General features: G+C 36.3%; 1 protein-coding gene across 6 annotated transcripts in view; it reads right to left on the bottom strand.

Moving 5' to 3' along the window:
* The window catches only part of BRCA2 (BRCA2 DNA repair associated), a 95,220-nt gene that overhangs the window by 66,712 nt on the left and 5,494 nt on the right, over window positions 1-23,014 (bottom strand). For all 6 annotated transcript variants that reach the window (XR_008512580.2, XM_024231067.3, XM_054528886.2 and 3 more), the window contains exons 4-11: window positions 18,385-18,493; window positions 17,443-17,492; window positions 17,311-17,351; window positions 16,766-16,880; window positions 13,868-13,917; window positions 12,345-12,456; window positions 9,987-11,102; window positions 2,201-7,123 (exon numbers count right to left, since the gene is read on the bottom strand). Coding sequence is in view for 5 of the 6 variants with exons in the window: in XM_024231067.3 (XP_024086835.3) it covers window positions 2,201-7,123; window positions 9,987-11,102; window positions 12,345-12,456; window positions 13,868-13,917; window positions 16,766-16,880; window positions 17,311-17,351; window positions 17,443-17,492; window positions 18,385-18,493 (6,516 nt within the window). In the remaining variant the exon portion in view is untranslated. The remainder of the gene's footprint in view (window positions 1-2,200; window positions 7,124-9,986; window positions 11,103-12,344; window positions 12,457-13,867; window positions 13,918-16,765; window positions 16,881-17,310; window positions 17,352-17,442; window positions 17,493-18,384; window positions 18,494-23,014) is intronic.

Raw genomic sequence — 23,014 nt, 5'->3', positions numbered from 1 at the left:
TTTCACAAAAGAATTACAAATATCTTTAAGCATATACACCTCAGAATTTCACACTAAAGGACAGCAAATAGTTTAAGTATTATAAACTTACTACTTTGTCCATAAGGTAAATCCTATACTGAATGTGACCTGGACAACACTTGATTAAGTAAATCTGTATCCACCAGAATGACTTAGAGGCAAAAGGCACTTTTTGAATGAGGAGACTAACTTCGGTGTCTCTCTGTAATATGTGGGGTCTAGACATGAAGAGTTCTAATAACTAAAATACTTTTATAAGTTTATAGGTTTTTTAAAAAGGAACTAGTTATTTAAGATTATCCACTGAAATGTTGGAGTTTTGGCGTTTGCTTTAATTGTAACTAACCAACAGATTCAATTATTTAAGATTATTACCAGTCAGATACACTAATAGAAAAAAAACACACACTAATAGAAAAAAACACACACAAAAAAACAAAACCAAATACATACCTAATATAGGTATGTATAAGGTTAACCTAATGCAGTCATTTGCCACATAATGACATTTTGGTCAACAATAGACCACATATGCAATGGTCATCCTGTAAGACTAATTTAATAGTGTCACATAAGATTTTTTTTTTTTTTTTTTTTTTTTTTTGAGATGGAGTCTTGCTCTGTCACCCGGGCAGCAGTGCAGTGGTGCGATCTTGGCTCACTGAAACCTCTGCCTCCAGGGTTCAAGTGATTCTCCTGCCTCAACTTCCCTAGTAGCTGGGATTACAGGAGTGTGCCACCATGCCCAGCTAATTTTTATATTTTTAGTAGAGACAAGGTTTCACCATGTTGGCCAGGCTGGTCTCAAACTCCTGACCTCAGGTGATCCGCCTGCCTCAGCCTCCCAAAGTGCTGGGATTACAGGCATGAGCCACTGCACCCAGCCCCATAAGATTTTAATACCGTATTTTTACTGTACCTTTTCTATGTTCACATACACAAATGCCTGCCATTGTGTTAAAACTGCCTACAGTATTCAGGACAGTAACATTCTGTATAGGTTTGCAGCCTAGGAGCAATAAGCTATACCATATAGCCTAGGTGTATAGTAGGCTATACCACCTAGGTTTGTGTAAGTATACTCTATGATGTTCCCACAATGATGAAATCTAACAATCTATTTCTCAGAACATATATTCCTGTCAAATGACACATGACTGTAGTTGAACTAAGTTGTTTTATATATATACATTTAAAAGGGAAGTTAGAATAGTCCACGTAACATTAAGATCAGGATACTATTTACTAACAACACTGTTTTTAGATCACTTCCTAAATGAAAAAAAGGGAGGAAGCCAACACTTACTGAATGCTCTCTGCCTACTATATGTCAAGTTCACTGCTAAGTGCTTTTAATACACTTTTTTTTTTTTTTTGAGACAGCCTCGCTCTGTTGCCCAGGCTGGAGAGCAGTGGTGTGATGTCAGCTCACTGCACCCTCCACCTCCCAGGTTCAGGTGATTCTCCTGCCTCAGCTTCTGCAGTAGTTGGGATTATAGGTGTGCGCCACCACGCTTGGCTAATTTTTTGTATTTTTAGTAAAGACGGGGTTTCACCATGTTGGTCAGGCTGGTCTCAAACTCCTGACCTCAGGTGATCCACCCACCTCGGCCTCCCAAAGTGCTGGGATTACAGGCGTGAGCACCGCGCCCGGCCCTCATGGGAGGTGTTATTTGCATTTTATAGATAAGGAAACCGAAGCTATGTAAGTAGTGTAACTAAGTAGTACATATTACCCAGTAAATGGTATCACCAGAAACCAACTTTTAAAGTTCATATAAGTCAGAGTCTGAACTTGCTATGTATATGAAAACAGTTAAGTTAGTATTATGTAGGTTTTGTTAAAAGAGTTTCAAATTTTCTAGAGAAACTCAAACTTTTTAACAGTAATTTCTCAAGTATTATACTAATAATCTTTTTGAAAATATATTGAGACCCTTAAAACATGATTTCTTGGTATACAGATTCAGAGATATAGAATCTGTATACCAAGATATCAAATCTGTATACAGATACTGAATCTGTGTATCTGTATATCAAACCATACTCCCCCAAACTGACTACACAAAAATGGCTGAAAAGACATAGTTTATAACACTCTTGTTAGCATACCAAGTCTACTGAATAAACCCTTTAAAAATAGTGATTGGCAACACAAAAGGTAAAAATGAACACTTACCCACTGAGATAAGGGGCTCTCCTCTTCTTTTTCCAATTCTTGAATTTGACAAAAACATTTCCTCATTTTTGGGACATGTAAAAAGAGAATGTGTGGCATGACTTGGCAGTTCAGAATCTGTCAGTTCATCATCTTCCATAAACGCTTTAGCAATTTCTACTGCTTCTGTTTCAAAGTAGTTTTCTGAATCTTTGGAGTAAGTAGAACAAACTTCTATATTTGTTTTCACAGGAACATCAGAAAAAGTTTCAGTTTTACCCATTTCCATTTTTACGTTTTCAGGTGAAGTCTGTTCTTTTCCCAAAACATGAATGTTCTCAACAAGTGAGACTTTGGTTCCTAATACCAACTGTTGTTTATCTTGTTGAAATTGAGAGAAATATGGAGAAACTTTAATAGAGTGATTATTTTCTGAAGAACCACCTTCAACATTAAAGTTATTTGATAATTTAAATTCTTTACTGCAGGTTTTTTCCATTTCTGAGTTTACACAGTGCTCTGGGTTTCTCTTATCAACACAAGGAAGTATTTTTGATACATTTTGTCTAGACGTAGGTGAATAGTGAAGACTATGCTCAGTTCTGATTAAATCAAATTCCTCTAACACTCCCTTAACTTCGTGTAAGGAACTTTCTAAAATGGAAACTTGCTTTCCACTTGCTGTACTAAATCCAGAGAAAGCAGATGAATTTACCACATTATATGAAAAGCCTTTTTGGGATGTTAAATTTTCTGGAGTATGTATAGCAGTATTTTCTTGTCTTGTGAGCTGGTCTGAATGTTCGTTACTCTTAAACAATACTTTGGAAAAGACTTGCTTGGTACTATCTTCTATTTCAGAAAACACTTGTCTTGCCTTTTGTAATGAAGCATCTGATATCTGGACAGATTTTCCACTTGCTGTGCTAAAAATCCCACAAGTATTTGTAGATGAGACTGACTTAGGAAGCTTCCCTATACTACATTTACATATATCTGAAGTTTCCAAACTAACATCACAAGCTGATATTTTAGAAACTTTCTCCAATCCAGACATATTTTGGTTATGTTGTAAAACTTCTTCACTTTGAATGTCAGCAAAAACCTTATGTGAATGCATGCTACATTCATCATTATCTAGAGAGTTATGAAGAATATCCTCAGAATCATCCAATGCCTCGTAACAACCTGCCACAATTTTCTTTTGGCAAATTTTTGATTTATTCTCATTGTTTTCCTTAATTACTTTACTGAAACTGTCTGTAAATATGTCTTTCACTTTTTTAATTGTTTCATGTGAAACACAAATGATTTTACCACTGGCTATCCTAAATGCAGGTGGCCCTACCGCAAAATTATTACTATTAGATATGGACAATTTAATGGCTGCATTTTTATTTTCGCAGGGTGAAGAGCTAGTCACAAGTTCCTCAACACAAATATCTTCATTTACAGTTTGCGGGTATGCATTTGCATCTTTTACATTGGATATTACTTTGGAAAAACTAGTGTTTTTTTGATCTTCAACATCCTTCAATACTGGCTCAATACCAGAATCAAGTTTATTTTTTGAGAGATATCCTGAATCATTATGTACCTCATCAGAATGGTAGGAATAGCTGTTAGACATGCTACTGTTACTTAAATAAGTATCTTGTTTTTCAGAGAGATGATTTTTGTCATTTTCAGCTATAGTATTTGAATTACTTTCATACAAAGAATTTCCTACATAATCTGCAGTATTTACTCTTTCTGGTTGACCATCAAATATTCCTTCTCTAAGCCATTTTTTTGCTTCAGTTAATGAAGTCTGACTCACAGAAGTTTTTCTACTACAACTTGTGTAAAAAGCTAAGGCTGAATTTTCAATGACTGAATAAGGGGACTGATTTGTGTAACAAGTTGCAGGACTTTTTGCTGTTTCTTTTTCTACATTTTCATGTACTTTAACTTTCAAAAAGATACTTTTTGATGTTTTGAGATTTTCAGTTTGTCTACATAAATTATCACTTAAGAGCTTAGGTGGCACCACAGTCTCAATAGAAACAAGGTTTTTATCATTATTGCGAGAATTCTGCATTTCTTTACACTTTGGGGCAGTTGTGATCTCAATTGTCTCACGTGCTAATTCAAGGTCTTTACGGGCATCTCTGTACTTTAGGGTCTTTGCCCATTGATGGCTAAAACTGGTGATTTCACAAGTACCTTGCTCTTTTTCATCAAAAAGATTTTTCACTTTGTCCAAAGATTCCTTTGCAATTTTAACTTTTTTCCCACTAGCTGTATGAAAACCCAACAGAGTAGGTTCTTTGATCTTTTCATCACGTTCAGGTTGTTCCTGGAAGGTCACTAGTTGATTTCCAGTACCAACTGGGACACTTTCTTTCAGTATTTTGTTTTTAACTATGTCTGTTTCCTCATGACTTAGAATGTCCATTTTGTTCTTTCTTATGTCAGAATGTAATTCAGAATTTAAGGAAAAGTTATGCAATTCTTCTGGTTTCTGATCAAAGAAATTTACAATTTTATTAAATGACTCTTTGGCGACACTAATATTTTTCCCACTTGCCGTCTGAAAAGATGTATCAAAAGTCTCAAAACCTTTTATATTTTGCTCCGTTTTAGTAGCAGTTAACTGTTCTTTATTTGAAGTATTACCATGACATGTTTCTTGAGCTTTCACAACTTCCAAAAAAGTTAAATCTGACAAATCTTCTTTAATCTGAGTGTTTCCCTCCTTCATAAACTGGCCAGATAATTTAAGACATATGTTGTGCTGATCAGTAAATAGCAAGTCCGTTTCATCTTTATGAATACAAACAGTATCATTTTTACTTGAATCACTGCCATCAAATTCTAAGTTATGAGAATTTCTACTGGCAGCAGTATATTTGTTATCTTCATTTTCAGTATTTCTCTTGTAATTTTCAGTAATTTCTTCAATAAAAGTGCCACTAGTCATTTCAATATTATTTTGTAGTATCAGTTGGCATATATTATTTTTTTCACTTACAGTTTTATCATGATTTTCTATCTTAAACATTGAAACAACAGAATCATGACATTTACTTGAAGATAAACTTATTGGATCTACTTCTGCAGAAGTTTCCTCACCAATATTCTCAATATCACTAAACAGTTTCACAGCTTTTTGCAGAGCTTCAGTAGAAACATTCAGTTTTGCGCCATGAGCAGAATAAAAGCCCCTAAACCCCACTTCATTTTCATCTGTTAAATAACCAGAAGCACTTTTGTTACAGTCATTTTTCAACAGGCCAGCAAACTTCTGTTTAATTCCAACTGTACCTTCAAATTGCTTGCTGCTGTCTACCTGACCAATTGATGGGGCATTCATTATGACATGAAGATCAGCATCTCTGCATTCCTCAGAAGTGGTATTTAAGATAGTCATCTGGTTTTCAGGCACTTCAAATGTATTCTTCTGCAATATGTAGCTTGGTTTTCTAAACTGAGTAAATTCAAACTGACTTCCTGATTCTTCTAATATAGTAGAAAGTTCTGTAATTTCTGCCTTTTGGCTAGGTGTTAAATTATGGTTTGAATTAAAATCCTGCTTTGAAAATAACATCTGAGGGGTTATATGACTATTTTTACAATCAGAAACAACTACACTACTCGGTAAATGTGCAGATACAGTATTAATTGACTGAGGCTTGCTCAGTTTCTTTTGATTATCTAATGCCAAGGTATTTACAATTTCAACACAAGCTAAACTAGTAGGATATTGTTCTTCAATATCTCTGAAGAACATTTTGCTCTTCTTAATGTTATGTTCAGAGAGCTTGATTTCCTTATTTGAAGCTGTTCTGAAGCCACCTCCAAAACTGTGATTTGAAATTGGACCTAAGAGTCCTGCCGATTTGTCCATGTAATCATTATTTTTGTCTGGTATTTTATCTATATTCAAGACGTCCGATTTTAAATCTTGACCTAGAGTCATTTTTATATGCTGCTTTACACTATTTTTGTTCTCCTCTGCAAGAACATAAACCAAATCTTTTTTAATTGACACTTGGGTTGCTTGTTTATCACCTATGTCTCCATATAAAACCATGGTAGAGTTCTTGAAAATGGGTTCGTTTACACAAGTCAAGTCTGTTTCATGAAGTTCCTTAGTATTTCCTAAAGCAAGATTATTCCTTTCATTAGCTACTTGGAAGACAAAATCATTCTCAATGTCTAAGAAAAGTTCTTCAGAGTCTGGATTGACAGTTATTTTTGAAATTGAAGTAGTTTCTTCTTGATTTTTTTGGATTACTCTTAGATTTGTGTTTTGGTTGAACTGGACCTTTCTTGAAGGTGATGCTACTCTTATGTATTTTTCAGGTGGCAACAGCTCAACGTTTTTATCATTTTCATTTGAAGCACATATATCTTGATTCTTTTCCATGGGAATATTTTTGGTTAATTCAACATCAGATTCATAATTGTTACCTTTGAGCTTGTCTGACATTTTGTATGATTCTTTGCCTCTAGAAATCATGACTAGGTTTGACAGAACATCCTTGGAAGTAGGAGTTAAAATAAGAGTGCTGGCATTTTCATGGTCATATAAAAGACTTTTCTGGGATTGAAAGTCAGTATCACTGTATTCCACTTTTGAATCTTGTACTGGGTGACATGCTGCAGCCAAGACCTCTTCTTTTATATCCGAAACTTTTTTGCTTTTTGGATCATTTTCACACTGTCCTTCCTGCAGGCATGACAGAGAATCAGCTTCTGGGGTAATAAATAACTGTAGTTTTTCCTCATTACATTTTGCTTCTTTATAATCAAGATCCTGAGAGATTACTGTATTATTAGAACATGTTTCATTTCTAGAACATTTCCTCAGAATTGTCCCAAAAGAGCTAGTTAAGGACAAAGTTGGTTCTTCAGAATCATTCTGTGAACAGCTTCTTTTGACAGAAGAATGCAATAAACCTAAACATAAAAACACAAAGTGACAAAATTAAAGTACCATCAATCATATTCAGTAAATATTTTTCACTAAGTTAAAAAAGTAGTGTTTGGGCACAGTGGCTCATGCCTGTAATCTCAGCACTTTTGGGAGGCTGAGGCAGGAAGACTGCTTCAGCCCAGGAGTTGGAGAATAGCCTGGGCAACATAGTGAGACCATGACTCTACGAAAAATAAAAATTAGCTGGGTGTGGTGGTGTATGCCCGCGGTGCCAGCTACTCAGGAGGGTGAGGTGCAAGGACTGCTTGAGCCCAGGAGGGTGAGGCTACGGTGAGCTGAGATCATACTAGTGCACTCCAGACTAGGTAACAGAATGAGACAGTCTCTAAAAAATAAAAATAAATAAATTAATTAAAAGGTAGTGCTCAAAACACAAATTACATGAAAATAACTGAATGTCAAATTTAAAGCAGAAAGAATCCTAAATATGCTCTATTTTTCAGTTATTACATTTTTCAGCTCAAGATAAATTAGACCTAAGTTGTTTTTTTAATAATAGTTACCAACTCAACCAAAATTAGTATCTAGGTCAAGGAAGTAGCTAGCTACCATAAAAAAAACTCAAAGTAATTTTTATTGGAAAATAAAATTGAAAAAATTTCATTGCTATTAATACTGGTGTGAACAGAAAAGCAAGGCATAGAAAAGGAATTAGAAAAGTAACAGTTTTCTTAATTCTTTCACATTGAAAAAAACAAAACCACAATTTTTAAAAACAGGGTCCATATACTAACAGCCTGAAAGATGATCTAATCTCAATGATAAAGGCAAATGAATTCAACCGCTCTGTTAAATTTCTTGACCCTCTGAATTTTCTACTAACCAGTTCTTAATTGCATTTCATCAGTGATCACATGTATTAGCTTTTTTTTTTTTTTTTTTTGAGATGGAGTCTCATTCTGTCACCCAGGCTGGGGTGCAGTGGCGTGATCTCAGCTCATTGCAACCTCCATCTCCCAGGTTCAAGTGATTCTCCTGCCTTAGTGTCCCGAGTAGCTGGGATTATAGGCACATGCCACCACATCTGGATAATTTTTGTTTTTTTTCATAGAGATGGGGTTTTACCATGTTGGCCAGGCTGGTCTTGAACTCTTGACCTTAAGTGATCTGCCTGCCTTGGCCTCCCAAAGTGCTGGGACTACAGGCGTGAGCCACTGCGCCTGGCCTATATCAGCTTTTTCATTGGCCTTAACTATGATATGCATAGTATCAAACATTTTCCTCTAAAAATTTAACCCAAACTTCAAACAGCTCTGTCCTCTGGTCTCACCAACTCTACTATTCACTGAGCTATTCACTAAAGTTTTCTCATAGGGAGATAAAATCACTTTGTAAACATACAGTTTCGTTGCTAAGTGAACTGTTGCAACAACAGAGAGGACAGAGTTACACCATGGAGATGCAGAAATAGAGCAGTAACAGTATGCAATCTTTAAAATATTTAAGAAAATTATGTAACAACAACAGCAACAAATCATTATTTTAGAACTGGCCTACATTAAACTTAGCTAGTATTTCCTCTATTTTTTTTTTTTTTTTTAGGGACAAGGTCTTATTTTGTGGCCCAGGCTGGAGGGCACTGGTACAATTTTGGTTCACTGCAGCCTCAGTCACTTGGGCTCAAGTGATCCTCCTGTCTGAGCATCCTGAGTAGCTACAACATCAGAAGCATGCCACCATGCCTGGGTATTTTAAATTTTTTGTAGAGATGGGGTCTCACTATGTTGCCCAGGGTGTTCTTAAACTCCTGACCACAAGTGATCCTCCTGCCTTAGCCTCCCAAAGTGCTAAGATTACAGGCATGAGCCACTATATCTAGCCTATTTTTTTTAACATGCTTTAGAGAAAATACATAGTAAGTAGCACCACATATTTATATGAGTTGTACAATTTGCATATAATAAACACTTTTTAAATTAAAGCAGGAATTAGCTAGCCAAGCTCTGAATGTTTATGAGTCAAAAACTGTCTCAAGTTGTTGGCTGGAATGTAAATTAGTTCAACCATTGTGGAAGACAGTGTGGCAATTCCTCAAAGACCTAGAACCAAAAATACCATCTGACTCAGCAATCCCATTACTGGGTATATACCCAAAGGAATATAAATCATCGTATTATAAAGATACATCCACCTGTACGTTCACTGCAGCACTATTCACAATAGCACAGACACGGAATCAACCCAAATGCCCATCAATGATAGACTGGATAAATAAAATGTGGAACTATACACCATGGAATACCATGCAGCCATAAAAAGGAACAAGATCATGTCCTTTGCAGGGACACAGATGGAGCTGGAAGCCATTATCCTAAGTAAACTAATGCAGGAACAGAAAACAAAACATCACATGTTCTCACTCATAAGTGGGAGCTGAACAATGAGAACACATGGACACAGGGAGGAGAACACACACTAGGGTCTGTCAGGAGGTGGGGGTGTGTTGGGGGAAGGAGAGCATCAGGAAAAATAGCTAATGCATGCTGGGCTTAATACTTAGGTGAAGGGTTGATAGGTGCAGCAAACCAGCATGGCACAGGTTTACTTATGTAACAAATCTGCACGTCCTGCACATGTACCCCGGAACTTAAAATAAAACTGTCTCAAGAGTGATGGCTATACACAAACTATGCAAACTTATCTACCATGTTTGAGTGACCTGATTCTAAACATTGGTAATTAAAGACCTAAACAATAATGTATACAGATGATGCCTAAGATTAAATATATGAAGATTTTAAAAAGCACAAAAAAACACATAAGGAATCATCATCTATAAAACTATATGTACTATTTACAAAAAAAAAAAAAAAAAGAGAGAGGTACCTGAATCAGCATTTGCAAATGTAAGTGGTGCTTCAAAAGCATTTGCTTCAAATTGGGCTGAACAGTTAATTAGTTCTGATTTTTGGTCTTTCGGCATTTTTTTTCCTTTATAAGATGTTTCATCATGTATAGCATAAATAAACTTATTTGTTTTCTTTTTCAAAGTGGATATTAAACCTGCATTCTTCGAAGCTACAGAAGTCTGTGTGGTGGTGGCTGGCCAGCTTCCATTATCAATTGAATTTGGACATAAGGAGTCCTCCTTCTGTGAGCAAACAGTATGTATTTCCAGTCCACTTTCAGAGGCTTCAGTTTCTTTTTTAAAGTTTGGATCAGTCATATGACCTGAAAAACTTGCATTGAAAGTCTCTTTAGGTGATTCTCTTATTCTGAATATAGACTTTTTGATACCCTGAAATGAAGAAGCCACTGGAGAAGTTCCAGATATTGCCTGCTTTACTGCAAGAATGCAGTCTCTATGAGATTCAAGATGCTGCTCTTCATCTCTCTTATTTACCACTGTTTCCTCATTTAATGGCTTCTCTGATTTTGGTAGGCTAGAAATATGTGGCAAAGAATTCTCTGAAGTAAGAAAATCTTTCTTTCTTTTGTTCTCTGTGTCTAATAGGTCTTTTTCTGAAATATTTTGGTCACAAGAAGAAATATGCAATAGGGGTATTTTCTCCATCTGGGTTCCATTTAGACCTGAAAGGGTCAGTTGAGACCATTCACAGGCCAAAGATGGTACAACTTCCTTGGAGATTTTGTCACTTCCACTCTCAAAGGGCTTCTGATTTGCTACATTTGAATCTAATGGATCAGTATCATTTGGTTCCACTTCAGATACAAATGAGTATTTTTCTTTCACTTGGTTTTTAGATTTTTCACATTCATCAGCATTTGCTTCATGGAAAATTTTTTTCCTAGTCTTGCTAGTTCTTACTTTTTGTAGATTTCTTGTTCTATATTTAGAAAAACATAATGAAAAACTAACTTCTTCAGAGGTATCTGCAACTGTTTCATATACTTCATCTTCTAGGACATTTGGCATTGACTTTCCAATGTGGTCTTTGCAGCTATTTACTTTAAATGAATTCCCTAATGTTTTATCAAATCCTGTTAAAGTATAAAACAGAAGCACATTAATATTTTATAAGCCATATAATTTATATTATTCTCACAACCCTTCTCATATAAACAGTTTATGTAGAATATGCTAAATATTACATATCAGTATTTAAAGGGTTATTCTGAGTACTTGGCATTTTATTTTTTGGTCAGTCACCCCTTCTCCTGTTCTTCTAGTAAAGCCTGATTCCCCTGATTCCAATGAACCTAAAGCCTTTTATTCATATAACAATCCCTAAAAATCCTTCTTTAGCAGTTCTACACAATTAAAACTCACCTAATCTTACTATATATACAATTAAAAATTCTAAGACCTATCAAAACAGATGTTCCAAAATCAATTTTGTGGCCCTATAACAAGGGTAAATCTGATTTTACATATGCATATACACACATACATGATACCACACAGACAAAAACAGATATCAAATCCTACACAGTTATACAGACATACACACATACTAAGAAAAATGCTATATTCCATGATCTCATTAGGTAACTATGGTATATCTAAACCACATTTACTTTGTAATTAGAAAAAAAAAAAAAAGCTCAGATTTTGTTAATTACATATCTTATTGTCTCTGAAAATTTTCAATAGGCTTTGTTTTTGTGTCACAACCACATACTGAATAGTACTGTCTTACACAGTATTTAAATACTGTCATCAAAATCAAATTAGTTTCTCTTTTTTCCCATTGAGACACGGTCTCACTCTGTCGCCCAGGTGGGAGTGCAGTGGCACACACACAGCTCACTGCAACCTTGACCTCCTGGGCTTAAGCGATCCTCCCACCTCAGCCTCCTGAGTAGCTGGGATCACAGGCACATCAAGTTAGTTTCTACTCTCAATACTTTGAGATAAAATACTACTTCAGTAGTCAAGAAAGGAAAAGTAATGTATTTTCTCTTTAAGAAAAGAGGAGCAATCCTTCAATGGTGCCAATTAAAAATAGTAGTTCAGGCTGGGCACAGTGGCTCACGCCCATTTGAGACCAGACTGGCCAACATGGTGAAATGCCATCTCTACTAAAAATACAATAGTTGGGCATGGTGGTGCATGCTTGTAATCTCAGCTACTTGGGAAGCTGAGGCAGGATCGCTTGAGCATGGGAGGCAGAGGTTGCAGTAAACTGAGATCACGGGTGACAGAGCAAGACTCCATCTCAAAAAAAAAAAAACCAAAACAACAACAAAAAAACCTGTAGTTCAACTAAACAGAGGACTCACCATGACTTGTAGCTTCTCTTTGATCTGTGTTTTCACTGTCTGTCACAGAAGGGATAAATCTATCATTTTTCTTCAGATTTTCATCATGGTTAGAAAAATAGCTTTTCACATTCTGCAAAAATTATAGTTTAAAATCACTAGTATAAAAACTCTCAATGCACATACAGCAGTAGTCCCCCCTTATCCATGGTTTCACTTTTGGTGATTTCAGTTACCTGCAATCAACCTAGGTCCAAAAATTTTTAATGGAAAATTCCAGAAGTAAGCAATTAATAAGTTTTAAATTGTGTGTCATCCTGAGTAGTGTGATAAAATCTTGCACCACTAGGATGTGGAAATCTTAGGAAAGGAAAATGGAAATGGAGAAAAAAAAACTTGCACCATCTTGCTCCATCCCACTTGGGACATGAATCATCCCTTTGTCCAGCGTATCCAGGCTGTATATGGTACTCACCTATTAGTCACTTAGTAGTTGTCTTGGTTATCAGATCGGCTATTGTGGTACCACAGTGCTTGTGTTCAAGTCACCCTTATTTTACTTAACAATGGCCCCAAAGCACAAGTATAATGATGCTGGCAATTCAAATATGCCAAAAAGAAGCCATAAAGTGCTTCCTTTAATTGACACAGTGGAAGTTCTCGACTTAAGGAAAAAAATTGTACTGCGAAATCTATGGTAAGAACAAATCTATCTGTGAGATTGTGAAGGAGAAAGGCATATGAGCTGGTTTTGCTGTCACACCTCAAACTGCAAATGTTACGGCCACACAGTGCACCATAGAAGTAGAAAAGGTTTACATTTGTGGGTAGAAAACATGAACAGATTGTTTTGATTGACAGCTACACATTATGCCAGAAAGCATAGAGCCTAAACGAAAACTTCAGCAAGGGATCCCCTGAAATGAATGACACCAAGCCATTTACTGCAAGTAAGGGATGGCTGGTTACACAGATTCAAGAATAGGTTTGGACTGAAAAATATAAAAATTACTGGAGAGGCCACATCTGCTGATGAAGCTGCTGCCACATGAGTACAGAACAATAAGATATTTTGAGACAGAGAGACAACATTCACATAACTTTTATTACAGTATTTTGTTATAATTGTTCTATTTTATTATTAGTTCTTGTTAATCTCTTACTGTGCCTAATTTATGAATTAAACTTTATCACAGGGTATGTGCTTATAGAAAAAATATTATAAGTATATATATATAAATACTATACATTTTTAATATATATATAGGGTTCGGTACTATCTAAGGTTTCAAGCATTCACTGGGGGATATCGGAATGTACACCCCATCAATAGGGGACTACTGTATATATGCAACTTAAACAGAGAGACAGCAGAGTTTCACAGGAAGTTAAAAATCACATATATGACCAGGTTTAGAGACTTTCTCAAAGGCTTAGATAAATTACAGATTAGGAAATTAAAAATGTAAGATAAATAATTTAACAAGGCATTCCAAAATTGTTAGCAATTTCAACAGTCTAATCAATTTGTCATATTTACTTACAGCAGTAGTATCGTGAGGAAATACAGTTTCAGATGCTTCTTCATTTCTGACTGTAAGATAAAAATTTATGTGTATTATATATTATCACTAGAACGCAAAAACTTATTTTTTGTCATACATCAAAAAGCACATCTACTATTTGATTACATGACACATTTGAAACAAAATGAACTGATTCAAGTACTCAAGTATAGTAATTAGAAAGGTCAATCAACACAGTGAATAAACTATACTTACTTCCTTAGTACTACTCACTAGGTGGTAAGATACGGCTTGGTGATCATTACTTTATGGTAATACTGTCCACAATGAGTTGGAAAATCAGATGATGCTGTGAGGTTATGACTTAAAAGCTAAAGCTTGGAGACTTTAGCATTCATTTAGACAATACTACAGCCTAAAGGCATACTGTATATTAAATACATCTTTTCAAAATGATTTTATCCATATTATTTCATCTAAGCAACAGAATAGGGTTAACTTACTCCCAGCTAAAGAGGAATCAAAATAGAATGCTATTTTGCTAGAATAAACAAAATCTAATACTGCTTTGGGAATAAATTTAGCTCGGGCTTTGAGTACAACCTAGTTTTTTAAATACACACACACACACATACACACACATACACTTTATGACTGCACACACACATGGGCACACAAAGGTTAAGTAAAAAAGTTTTACAAAACAAACTTTACTATGTGTAGGACTTCTGGATAAAATACAGGACACCCCATTAAATTTGAATTTCAGATACACAATGAATAATTTTTTAGTGTTAAGTGTGTCTCAAAATTATTCGCTGTTTACCTGAAGTCCAAATTTAACTAGATATACTGTATTTTTTATTTTCTAAACCCTAACTACATGTGATGTACTCAGAATTTTCATTTCATTTAAAAAGAGCACATACGACTCATAAAATAAGTTTCACAACTATTAATAGGTCATAATCTGCAATTTGAGAAACAATGACCTGGCCCAGTATCTTCTTAGAAAAAAAAATGTGGCTGAGACGAACGGATCACTTGAGGTCAGGAGTTCAAGACCACCCTGGCCAACTCGGTGAAACCACCTCGCCAATAAAATACAAAAATTAGTCAGGCGTGGTGGTAGGTGCCTGTAATCCCAGCCATTAGGGAGTCTAAGGCAGGAGAATCGCTTGAACCCAGAAGGCAGAGGTTGCTGTGAGCCGAGATGGTGCCACTGCACTCCAGCCTGGGCAACAGAGCGAGACTCTGCCTCAAAAAAAAAGAAAAAGAAAAAAGAGAAAGAATGTTGGTGAATATTTACTTTTTTTCCCATTATTATCCAATCTTTCATGCTTTGCCTATAAACTGTGATGCATTTGTTTAGATGAACTTCCAAATACTTGTTTGTACTATAATCACAGTTATTTACAGACATTTCTTTAAACTTGTATGTTTATTATCTCATAAAAATAAAAAAGAATGGTCACAGGTGGGTGTGGTGGCTGCTTGAGCCCAGGAATTTGAGACAAGTGTGGGCAACATGGCGGGACCCATCTCTACAAAAAATACAAAAAAAATTAGCCAGGACTGGTAGTACGCTGGTGGCATGGTACCTGTAGTCCCAGATACTTGGAAGGCTAAGAGGTAGAAAGATAAATTGAGCCTGGGAGGTTGAGGCTGCAGTGAACTGCGACTGTGCCACTGCACTCCAGCCTGGGCAACAAAGAAGAACCTTGTCTCAATTAAAAAAAAAAAAAAAAAAAAAAGTCACAACTTTTCAAATACTAAGTCATGATTAGCCAAATCTCAGCTACTCAGAGATTTTTAAGTAGTTTTATAACAGGATTTTTTTTTTTTTTTTGAGACAGAGTCTCGCTTTGTCGCCCAGGCTGGAGTGCAGCGGCGGTGATCTCAGATCACTGCAAGATCTGCCTCCTGGGTTCACACCATTCTCCTGCCTCAGCCTCCTGAGTAGCTGGGACTACAGGTATCCGCCACCACGCCCAACTAATTTTTTCTATTTTAGCAGAGACAGGGTTTTACCATGTTAGCCAGGATGGTCTCAATCTCCTGACCTCATGATCCTCCCACCTCAACCTCCCTGTCACCCAGGCTGGAGTGAAGTGGCACAATCTTGGCTCACTGCACCCTCTGCCTCCCAGGTTCAAGCAATTCCCATGCCTCAGCCCCCAGGTAGCTGGGATTACAGGTGTGTGCTACCACACCTGGCTAAGTTTTGTATTTTTAGTAGAGACAGGGTTTCACCACGTTGTACAGGCTGCTCTCAAACTCCTGGCCTCATGTGATCCACCCTTCTCGGCCTCCCAAAGTGTTGGGATTACAGGCGTGAGCCACCGCAACCAGCCTACAATAGGAAATATTTCTAGATCCTAGTAACAGAAACTGTGGTGAGACTGCAAAGAGTTTACAGTTTAATGAATGGATAAATTAAATATTGCAGTTTATCACATAGTTGTGTAATTACACTTGTGGAATTTAAGACCTCAATTCAGTACTACTGGCAATACAGACCTTAGAACACATTTAAGTAGAGAAAACGAAAGCTTATTTAATGCTGCTTTAATGCCCCGATTACCACAATCATTTGCAAAAAAAATTCAGTCACACCAAATACTGCCTCTTAAACGCTTATATGGGCCAGTAAAGGAATATTTGTAAGCTATTCTATGTTAATCACATCATACTAAAATATAATGCTTGACACCGCTGGACAGACTACCACTTAATGTATTTGTATTTATTCCAATCTACACTTAATAGAATAAAATTATTGTCAGTTACTAACATACTTATCAAAGACATTATCTAATATTTTCTTTTCATATTTTCTTTTTAACAGAAGTATTAGAGATGACAATTATCAACCTCATCTGCTCTTTCTTGTAAATACACATTTGCTATTATTACCTATGAGCACAGTAGAACTAAGGGTGGGTGGTGTAGCTAAAGAACTTGACCAAGACATATCAGGATCCACCTCAGCTCCTAGACTTTCAGAAATATGTTTTGGTGTCTGACGACCCTGGGAGGAAAGAAAATAGTTTTTTTTGTTTGTTTGTTTGTTTTTGTTTTTTTCTTTTATTATTATTATTATTATTATTATTATTATTATTATTATACTTTAGGTTTTACGGTACATGTGCCCAATGTGCAAGTAAGTTACATATGTATACATGTGCCATGCTGGTGCGCTGCACCCACCAACTCGTCATCTAGCATTAGGTATATCTCCCAATGCTATCCCTCCCCCCAATAGTTTATTTTTTATAGAAATGCCCTGATCATTAAGGATATTATTTTTTCATTCACTCTTTATTTCACTTATCGTTTACTGAATGCCTGTATGAGGCAGAATGCTAGGTACAGATTGGTAAATCTCAGGGCAAAGGTATAACACTATTGTCAAATTCTCAATTACTAAGTCATAAAAATAAACCAGGTAGAATATTTACCTTCACATACTTTGGTGTATGAAACAAACTGCCACATACCACTGGGGGTAAAAAAAGGGGAAAATTGTTAAGTTTTATTTTTATTAACATTTCTAGTATTCTAAGAATAAAAAGCATTCTTTTTAATCATACCTGACTTATCTCTTTGTGGTGTTACATGTGTACATTGTAGAACAACAGGACTAAAATAAAACAAAGCAAATCCCTTAGGTTATTTTAAAAAACTGGCAAAAACTAGTTTATCTTATTTTTAAAAGAAGATTCTCATTCATATAAATTGTTGGTTTTAGATATTTTATATTACATTTTAAAAAGTAAATCTCTCATGAAGCATTAAGTAATCACCAAGTGATGTTTAAAATGCCAACACATATGTACTCACAAATTTCAGCTGCCGGAAACCGTGTATTTTAAACTCAAAAATTTTGTAAAGTAGGCCGGGCACAGTGGTTCACGCCTGTAATCCCAGCAGTCTGGGAGGCTGAGGTGGGCGGATCACGAGGTCAGGAGATCGAGACCATCCTAGCTAACACAGTGAAACCCCGTCTCTACTAAAAATACAAAAAATTAGCCGGGCATGGTGGCGGGCGACTGTAGTCCCAGCTACTTGGGAGGCTGAGGCAGGAGAATGGCGTGAACCCGGGAGGTGGAGCTTGCAGTGAGCAGAGATCGAGCCACTGCACTCCAGCCTGGGTGACAGAGAGAGACTCCGTCTCAAAAAAAAATTTGTAAAGTAAATCATGTTCTCTCCAAAGATGAAAAGTACACAATTTATTTTAAATTGATAATTCAAGGACTTACTGCTTCTCACCACTGTTATTTTTGTTACTTAAAAAATCACAGGATATACAGAAAACCAGCCAATTCAACATCACAAGAACAACAACTTACATGTTTCTAATGTAAAAACTATTCTATTAAAGGACTCAACCTAAAAGATTATTTAAAAATGTAAGATCTTCCACTAGGCTCTTAGCCAAAATATTAGCATAAAAATCAGATTCATCTTTATAAAACAAATATATGTAGGAAAATGTTTCATTTAAATATTTTAATATAATAGCTTCATCATACCTTTCACTAAGACAAGAACTTAGAAGTGGACAGGAAACATCATCTGCTTGATCCATTTTAGTTTTCACTGTGCGAAGACTTTTATGTCTACTATTGGGAACATTCCTTCCTGAAACAGTACAATAATTCAGTGAGAATGTATATACTCTGGATTATAAATTTTCATTCTTTGGAAGTGTTTAAAAACAAAAAGTCTCCTTTATACTGGGAATGAGAATGTATAGGGAGTTGTAAGAAGAGGTTTTTCAGTTTGCTGATTACCCCCCAGAAAGGATGTTCCGAGCACAGTGGCTTATAATCCGAGGGCTCTGGGAGGCTGAGGTGGGAGGATTGCTTGAGGCAGGAGTTCAACACCTGCCTAAGCAACAGAGTGAGACTCTGCCTCTACAAAGAAAAAGCTGGTGTGGTGATATGCCTGTAGTCCTAGCTACTTGAGAGGCTGAGGTGGGAGGATCACTTGAGCCCAGGAGCTTGAGCTATGATCATGCCACTGTACTCCAGCCTGGGAAAAGAGCAACATCTTGTCGCTTTAAACAAAAAAGGAAAGAAAGAGAAAAAAGGAGTAAGGGAAGACATTTACTGAAAGCCTACCAATGTACCAGATCTGACAATATCACTTCTGCTAAAAACCTTTCAAGATCTTACTTTTCAAGATCAAGTCAAACTCCATAGTATGAAGGCCTTTCACAATTTACTTAATTTCTTCATTTTTAATTTTTGTGGGTACATAAGAAATACATATATTTATGTGACAATTTACTTAATTTTTATGATGCCATTCTTTTACAGTCTACTTTTTATCCATACCCAACCATTTGCATATCCTGAAAGAATGTTTTCTTTAATCTCTAGGACTTTGTACAAGCTGTTTCCCCTTCTTTGCTTCTCTTGACCTGGAACAACTCTTTCAGGCTTCCATTTAGAAACTACCTTCTCCAGAAAACTTTAGTGATCCCTAAGGTAAGATTAAGTGTTTGCCCCGCTATGTGTTCCCTGAAGAGTTTGATCATACACTGTTCTTTTTCCCCCTACGAGGCTGTGAGCAATCTGAGGTAGAGATTTTGTCTTATTTGTCACTGTATCCCTAGCAACTACAAAAATGTCTGGTATATTAGTCACTCCTGAAATATTGACTGGATGAATAAATTGGATATAATTAGACAAAGTGAGTTGCAGACAGTAATAACAATTTCTATTCTTATTGAACACATCCATTTTCTAAGAAAATAATGTTCAGAGTTTCTAAAGCTATAGGTGGCTTTAACAATATGAAATCCAATTTACAGTTTTTCAGTATTTCTATTTTCTGTATTAGAGTAGATTATATTTGACTCTCCAGGGCATTAAGTACTCATATGGTTCCAATAGTTGATGGTAACTACAAATTTGGCACCTGAGGCACTTACTATTACTCTTAGAAAATAGTTGCTTTGGTTGGTCCTATAATCTGTAACTTAGCTTTTGGGAAAAATAAGCTCTATCAATGTTACTAAAATAAAGTGAAGACCAAATTTAAAACTGTTTGTAGCAGCCTAAATAAAATGTCTCATTATATTCTCATTTTTCAAGTTAACATCAACTAGACATAATCATTAATAAAGCAAATGTATGTGTAACTTAAAAACCCCACTTCAACAAAATATCCAATCTCCTTCTCTAATGAGATTTTTAATTAAAGATACTAAAAAGTAGCTAATTCTTGAAAGAAAATTGACTTTAAAAAATAAAACAGGCTGGGCATGATGGCTCACGCCTGTAATCCCCACACTTTGGGAGTCCGAGGCGAGCGGATCACGAGGCCAGGAGATCAAGACCATCCTGGCTAACACAGTGAAACCCCGTCTCTACTAAAAATACAAAAAAATCAGCCAGGCGTGGTGGCGGGCGCCTGTAGTCCCAGCTACTCAGGAGGCTGAGGCAGGAGAATGGTGTGAACCCGGGAGGCGGAGCTTGCAGTGAGCCGAGATCGCGCCACTGCACTCTGGCCTGGGCAACAAAGCAAGATTCCGTCTCAAAAAAAAAAAAAAAAAAAATTAAATAAAACAATGAGGTACCACTACACACTTATTAGAATGGCTAGAATTCAAAACACTGACACACCAAATGCTGGTGAGGATGTGAGCAACAAGAACTCTCATTCACTGCTGGTGGGAATACAAAATCCAACAGCTACTTTGGAAGAAAGCTTGTAGTTTCTCATAAAACTAAACATACTCTATGATCCCACAATCGTGCTCTTTGGTGTGAACCAAAATGAGTTGAAAATACGTTCACACAAAAACCTGTATGTGAATATTTATACCAGCTTTATTCATAATTGCCAAAATTTGGAAGCAACCAAGATGTCCTTCAATAGATGAATGGATAAACAAGCTGTGGTACATCAATACGATGGAATATTATTCAGCATGAAATCATTAAAAGACATGGAAGAACCTTAAACACATATTGCTGTTGGGAACTGGCCCCAAAACTGGCCATAAACAAAATCTCTGCAGCACTGTGACATGTTCGTGGTGGCCATGATACCCACGCTGGAAGGTTGTGGGTTTACCGGAATGAGGGCAAGGAACACCTGGCCCACCCAGGGCGGAAAACCGCTTAAAGGCGTTCTTAAGCCACAAACGTTATCATGAGCGATCTGTGCCTTAAGCACATGCTCCTGCTGCAGATAACTAGCCAGACCCATCCCTTTACTTCGGCCCAGCCCTGTATTTCCCCTAAGGAATACTTTCAGTTAATCTATCATCTATAGAAACAATGCTTATCACTGGCTTGCTGTCAAAAGGCTGTGAGACCCCTGATTTCCCACTCCACACTGCTATATTTCTGTGTGCCTTTAATTCCTCTAGTGCCTCTGGGTTAGGGTCTCTACAATCGAGCTGGTCTCGGCATATTGCTAAGTGAAAGAAGCCAGTCTGAAAATGCTATATTCTGTATGATTCCAACTACATGACATTCTGGAAAAGGCAAAACTATACAGACAGTAAAAAGATCAGTGGCTGCCAGGGGCTCAGGAGGAGGGATGGGTGAGCAGGTGGAACTCAGGAGATTTTTAGGGCAGCAAAACTATTCTGTATAATGCCATAATGGTAGATATATGACATTATACAACTTGTCAAAATCCATAGAACCATACAAAGGGTGAACTCTAAAGTAAACTGAGGAGTTCAGTTAATAGTAACACATCCATTTTAGTTCAACAATGAAAAGAAACCCTGTTTAAAAAAAAAAAGTTAAAAAAATGAACTAGGTGAAAAAAAGTTCATTACCAAATAAACATTTCCCAAATAACCTGAGGATCTCATTAATAAGCTGAAGAATGGTAAGATAAATGCATATGATTTAATGCAAAAGGAAGGACTGCTGAGAGGCAGAAACAGCACAATTCCTCATAGAACTTTGGGAATAATTTTTTAAAAAATAATATATTACATGTTAGAACTGAACAAAGCAGGTTGAAAAACACAGCTTAAGTCTATTACTCTTACTTTTCAATACTGAATCTAAAGTAAACGTAAAAGCAAAAGGTCTCAAGAGACTAGTCAGCAGCTGTATTATAGCCTTCAAAAAGTTAACTCCTTTGCAGTGAGTTGAGAGTGGCCTTATTAATTCCTTACTATCCTTCCTTGGTTATAGATCAATTCTAGCAGGTTACGATTAAAGAATTAACCATTTGACCTTAGGTATATCTTTCAAGATTCAGCAAAAACTGCTTTATGGAGCTTTTTCTGACCAACTAGAGAGATGGCTGCTCACTCTTCATGCACTTAGTACACGCTCTTATAATGTATCACACTAGTATATTTATTTTTATGGAAGCAACCAAGATGTGCTTACAAGACGTGCTTACAAGACTGAGTACTTAGAGGTCAAAGGACATCTTATTCACATTTGGATCCTTAATGCCGAGCAGGTTGCCAGACACAAGTAAGCAGTAAGTATTTGCAGAATGGATGACTCCCTTATCCATTTCTATGACTGTTTCTACTGTGTTCTACATATGCTTTGCCCTGTCACTTGTTCCTTTTTTTGAATCCTCCATATCTAGACTACTGCAGGGTCCTATAGTTTTATGTTCCATATTTACTTTCACTGTTATTACTGTAATTCAGGCACTTGTCTCTATCACCTAGACCATTACACATCCCCTAACTGATCTTCCTACCTCCAGTTTTCTCTTTCTATAGGGATCATTCAGGTAGTTTAAAATGTAGACTCATGGGCATCATTTCCAAAAATTATAAATTAAGAGATTCAGAGTGGGGCCTGGAATCTGTCCTTTCAATGAGCAGTCTAGAAGATTCTAATGGCACAGACATGACATTTTGAAAAACGTTATCTCTAAAGACTGCTGTTTGATCATTAGGCTTTCTAAAGCAAATAATACTAATACTCACTCTACAAATATTTACTGAATCCTATGTATACCATTTGGTATCCAATAACATACATGAAAATATTTGCCCATTACCTATATTCCCTTTGTATATGCACTCCCTATAGCCATGAATTTCTTTCAAAGCATGTGTCACACTATAATTGCTTATGTATGTCTCCTTCACTAGAAGCTCAACGAGGGCAGACAGGAAGTATTTCTCAGAAGCAGAAATAAGCCAAGATCTGAAAG

Source organism: Pongo abelii, chromosome 14 (assembly GCF_028885655.2).
Source record: "Pongo abelii isolate AG06213 chromosome 14, NHGRI_mPonAbe1-v2.0_pri, whole genome shotgun sequence".
NCBI lineage: Eukaryota > Metazoa > Chordata > Mammalia > Primates > Hominidae > Pongo > Pongo abelii.
The sequence above is the reverse complement of the archived record's forward strand: the minus strand, read 5'-3'. Positions and strand labels throughout refer to the sequence as shown.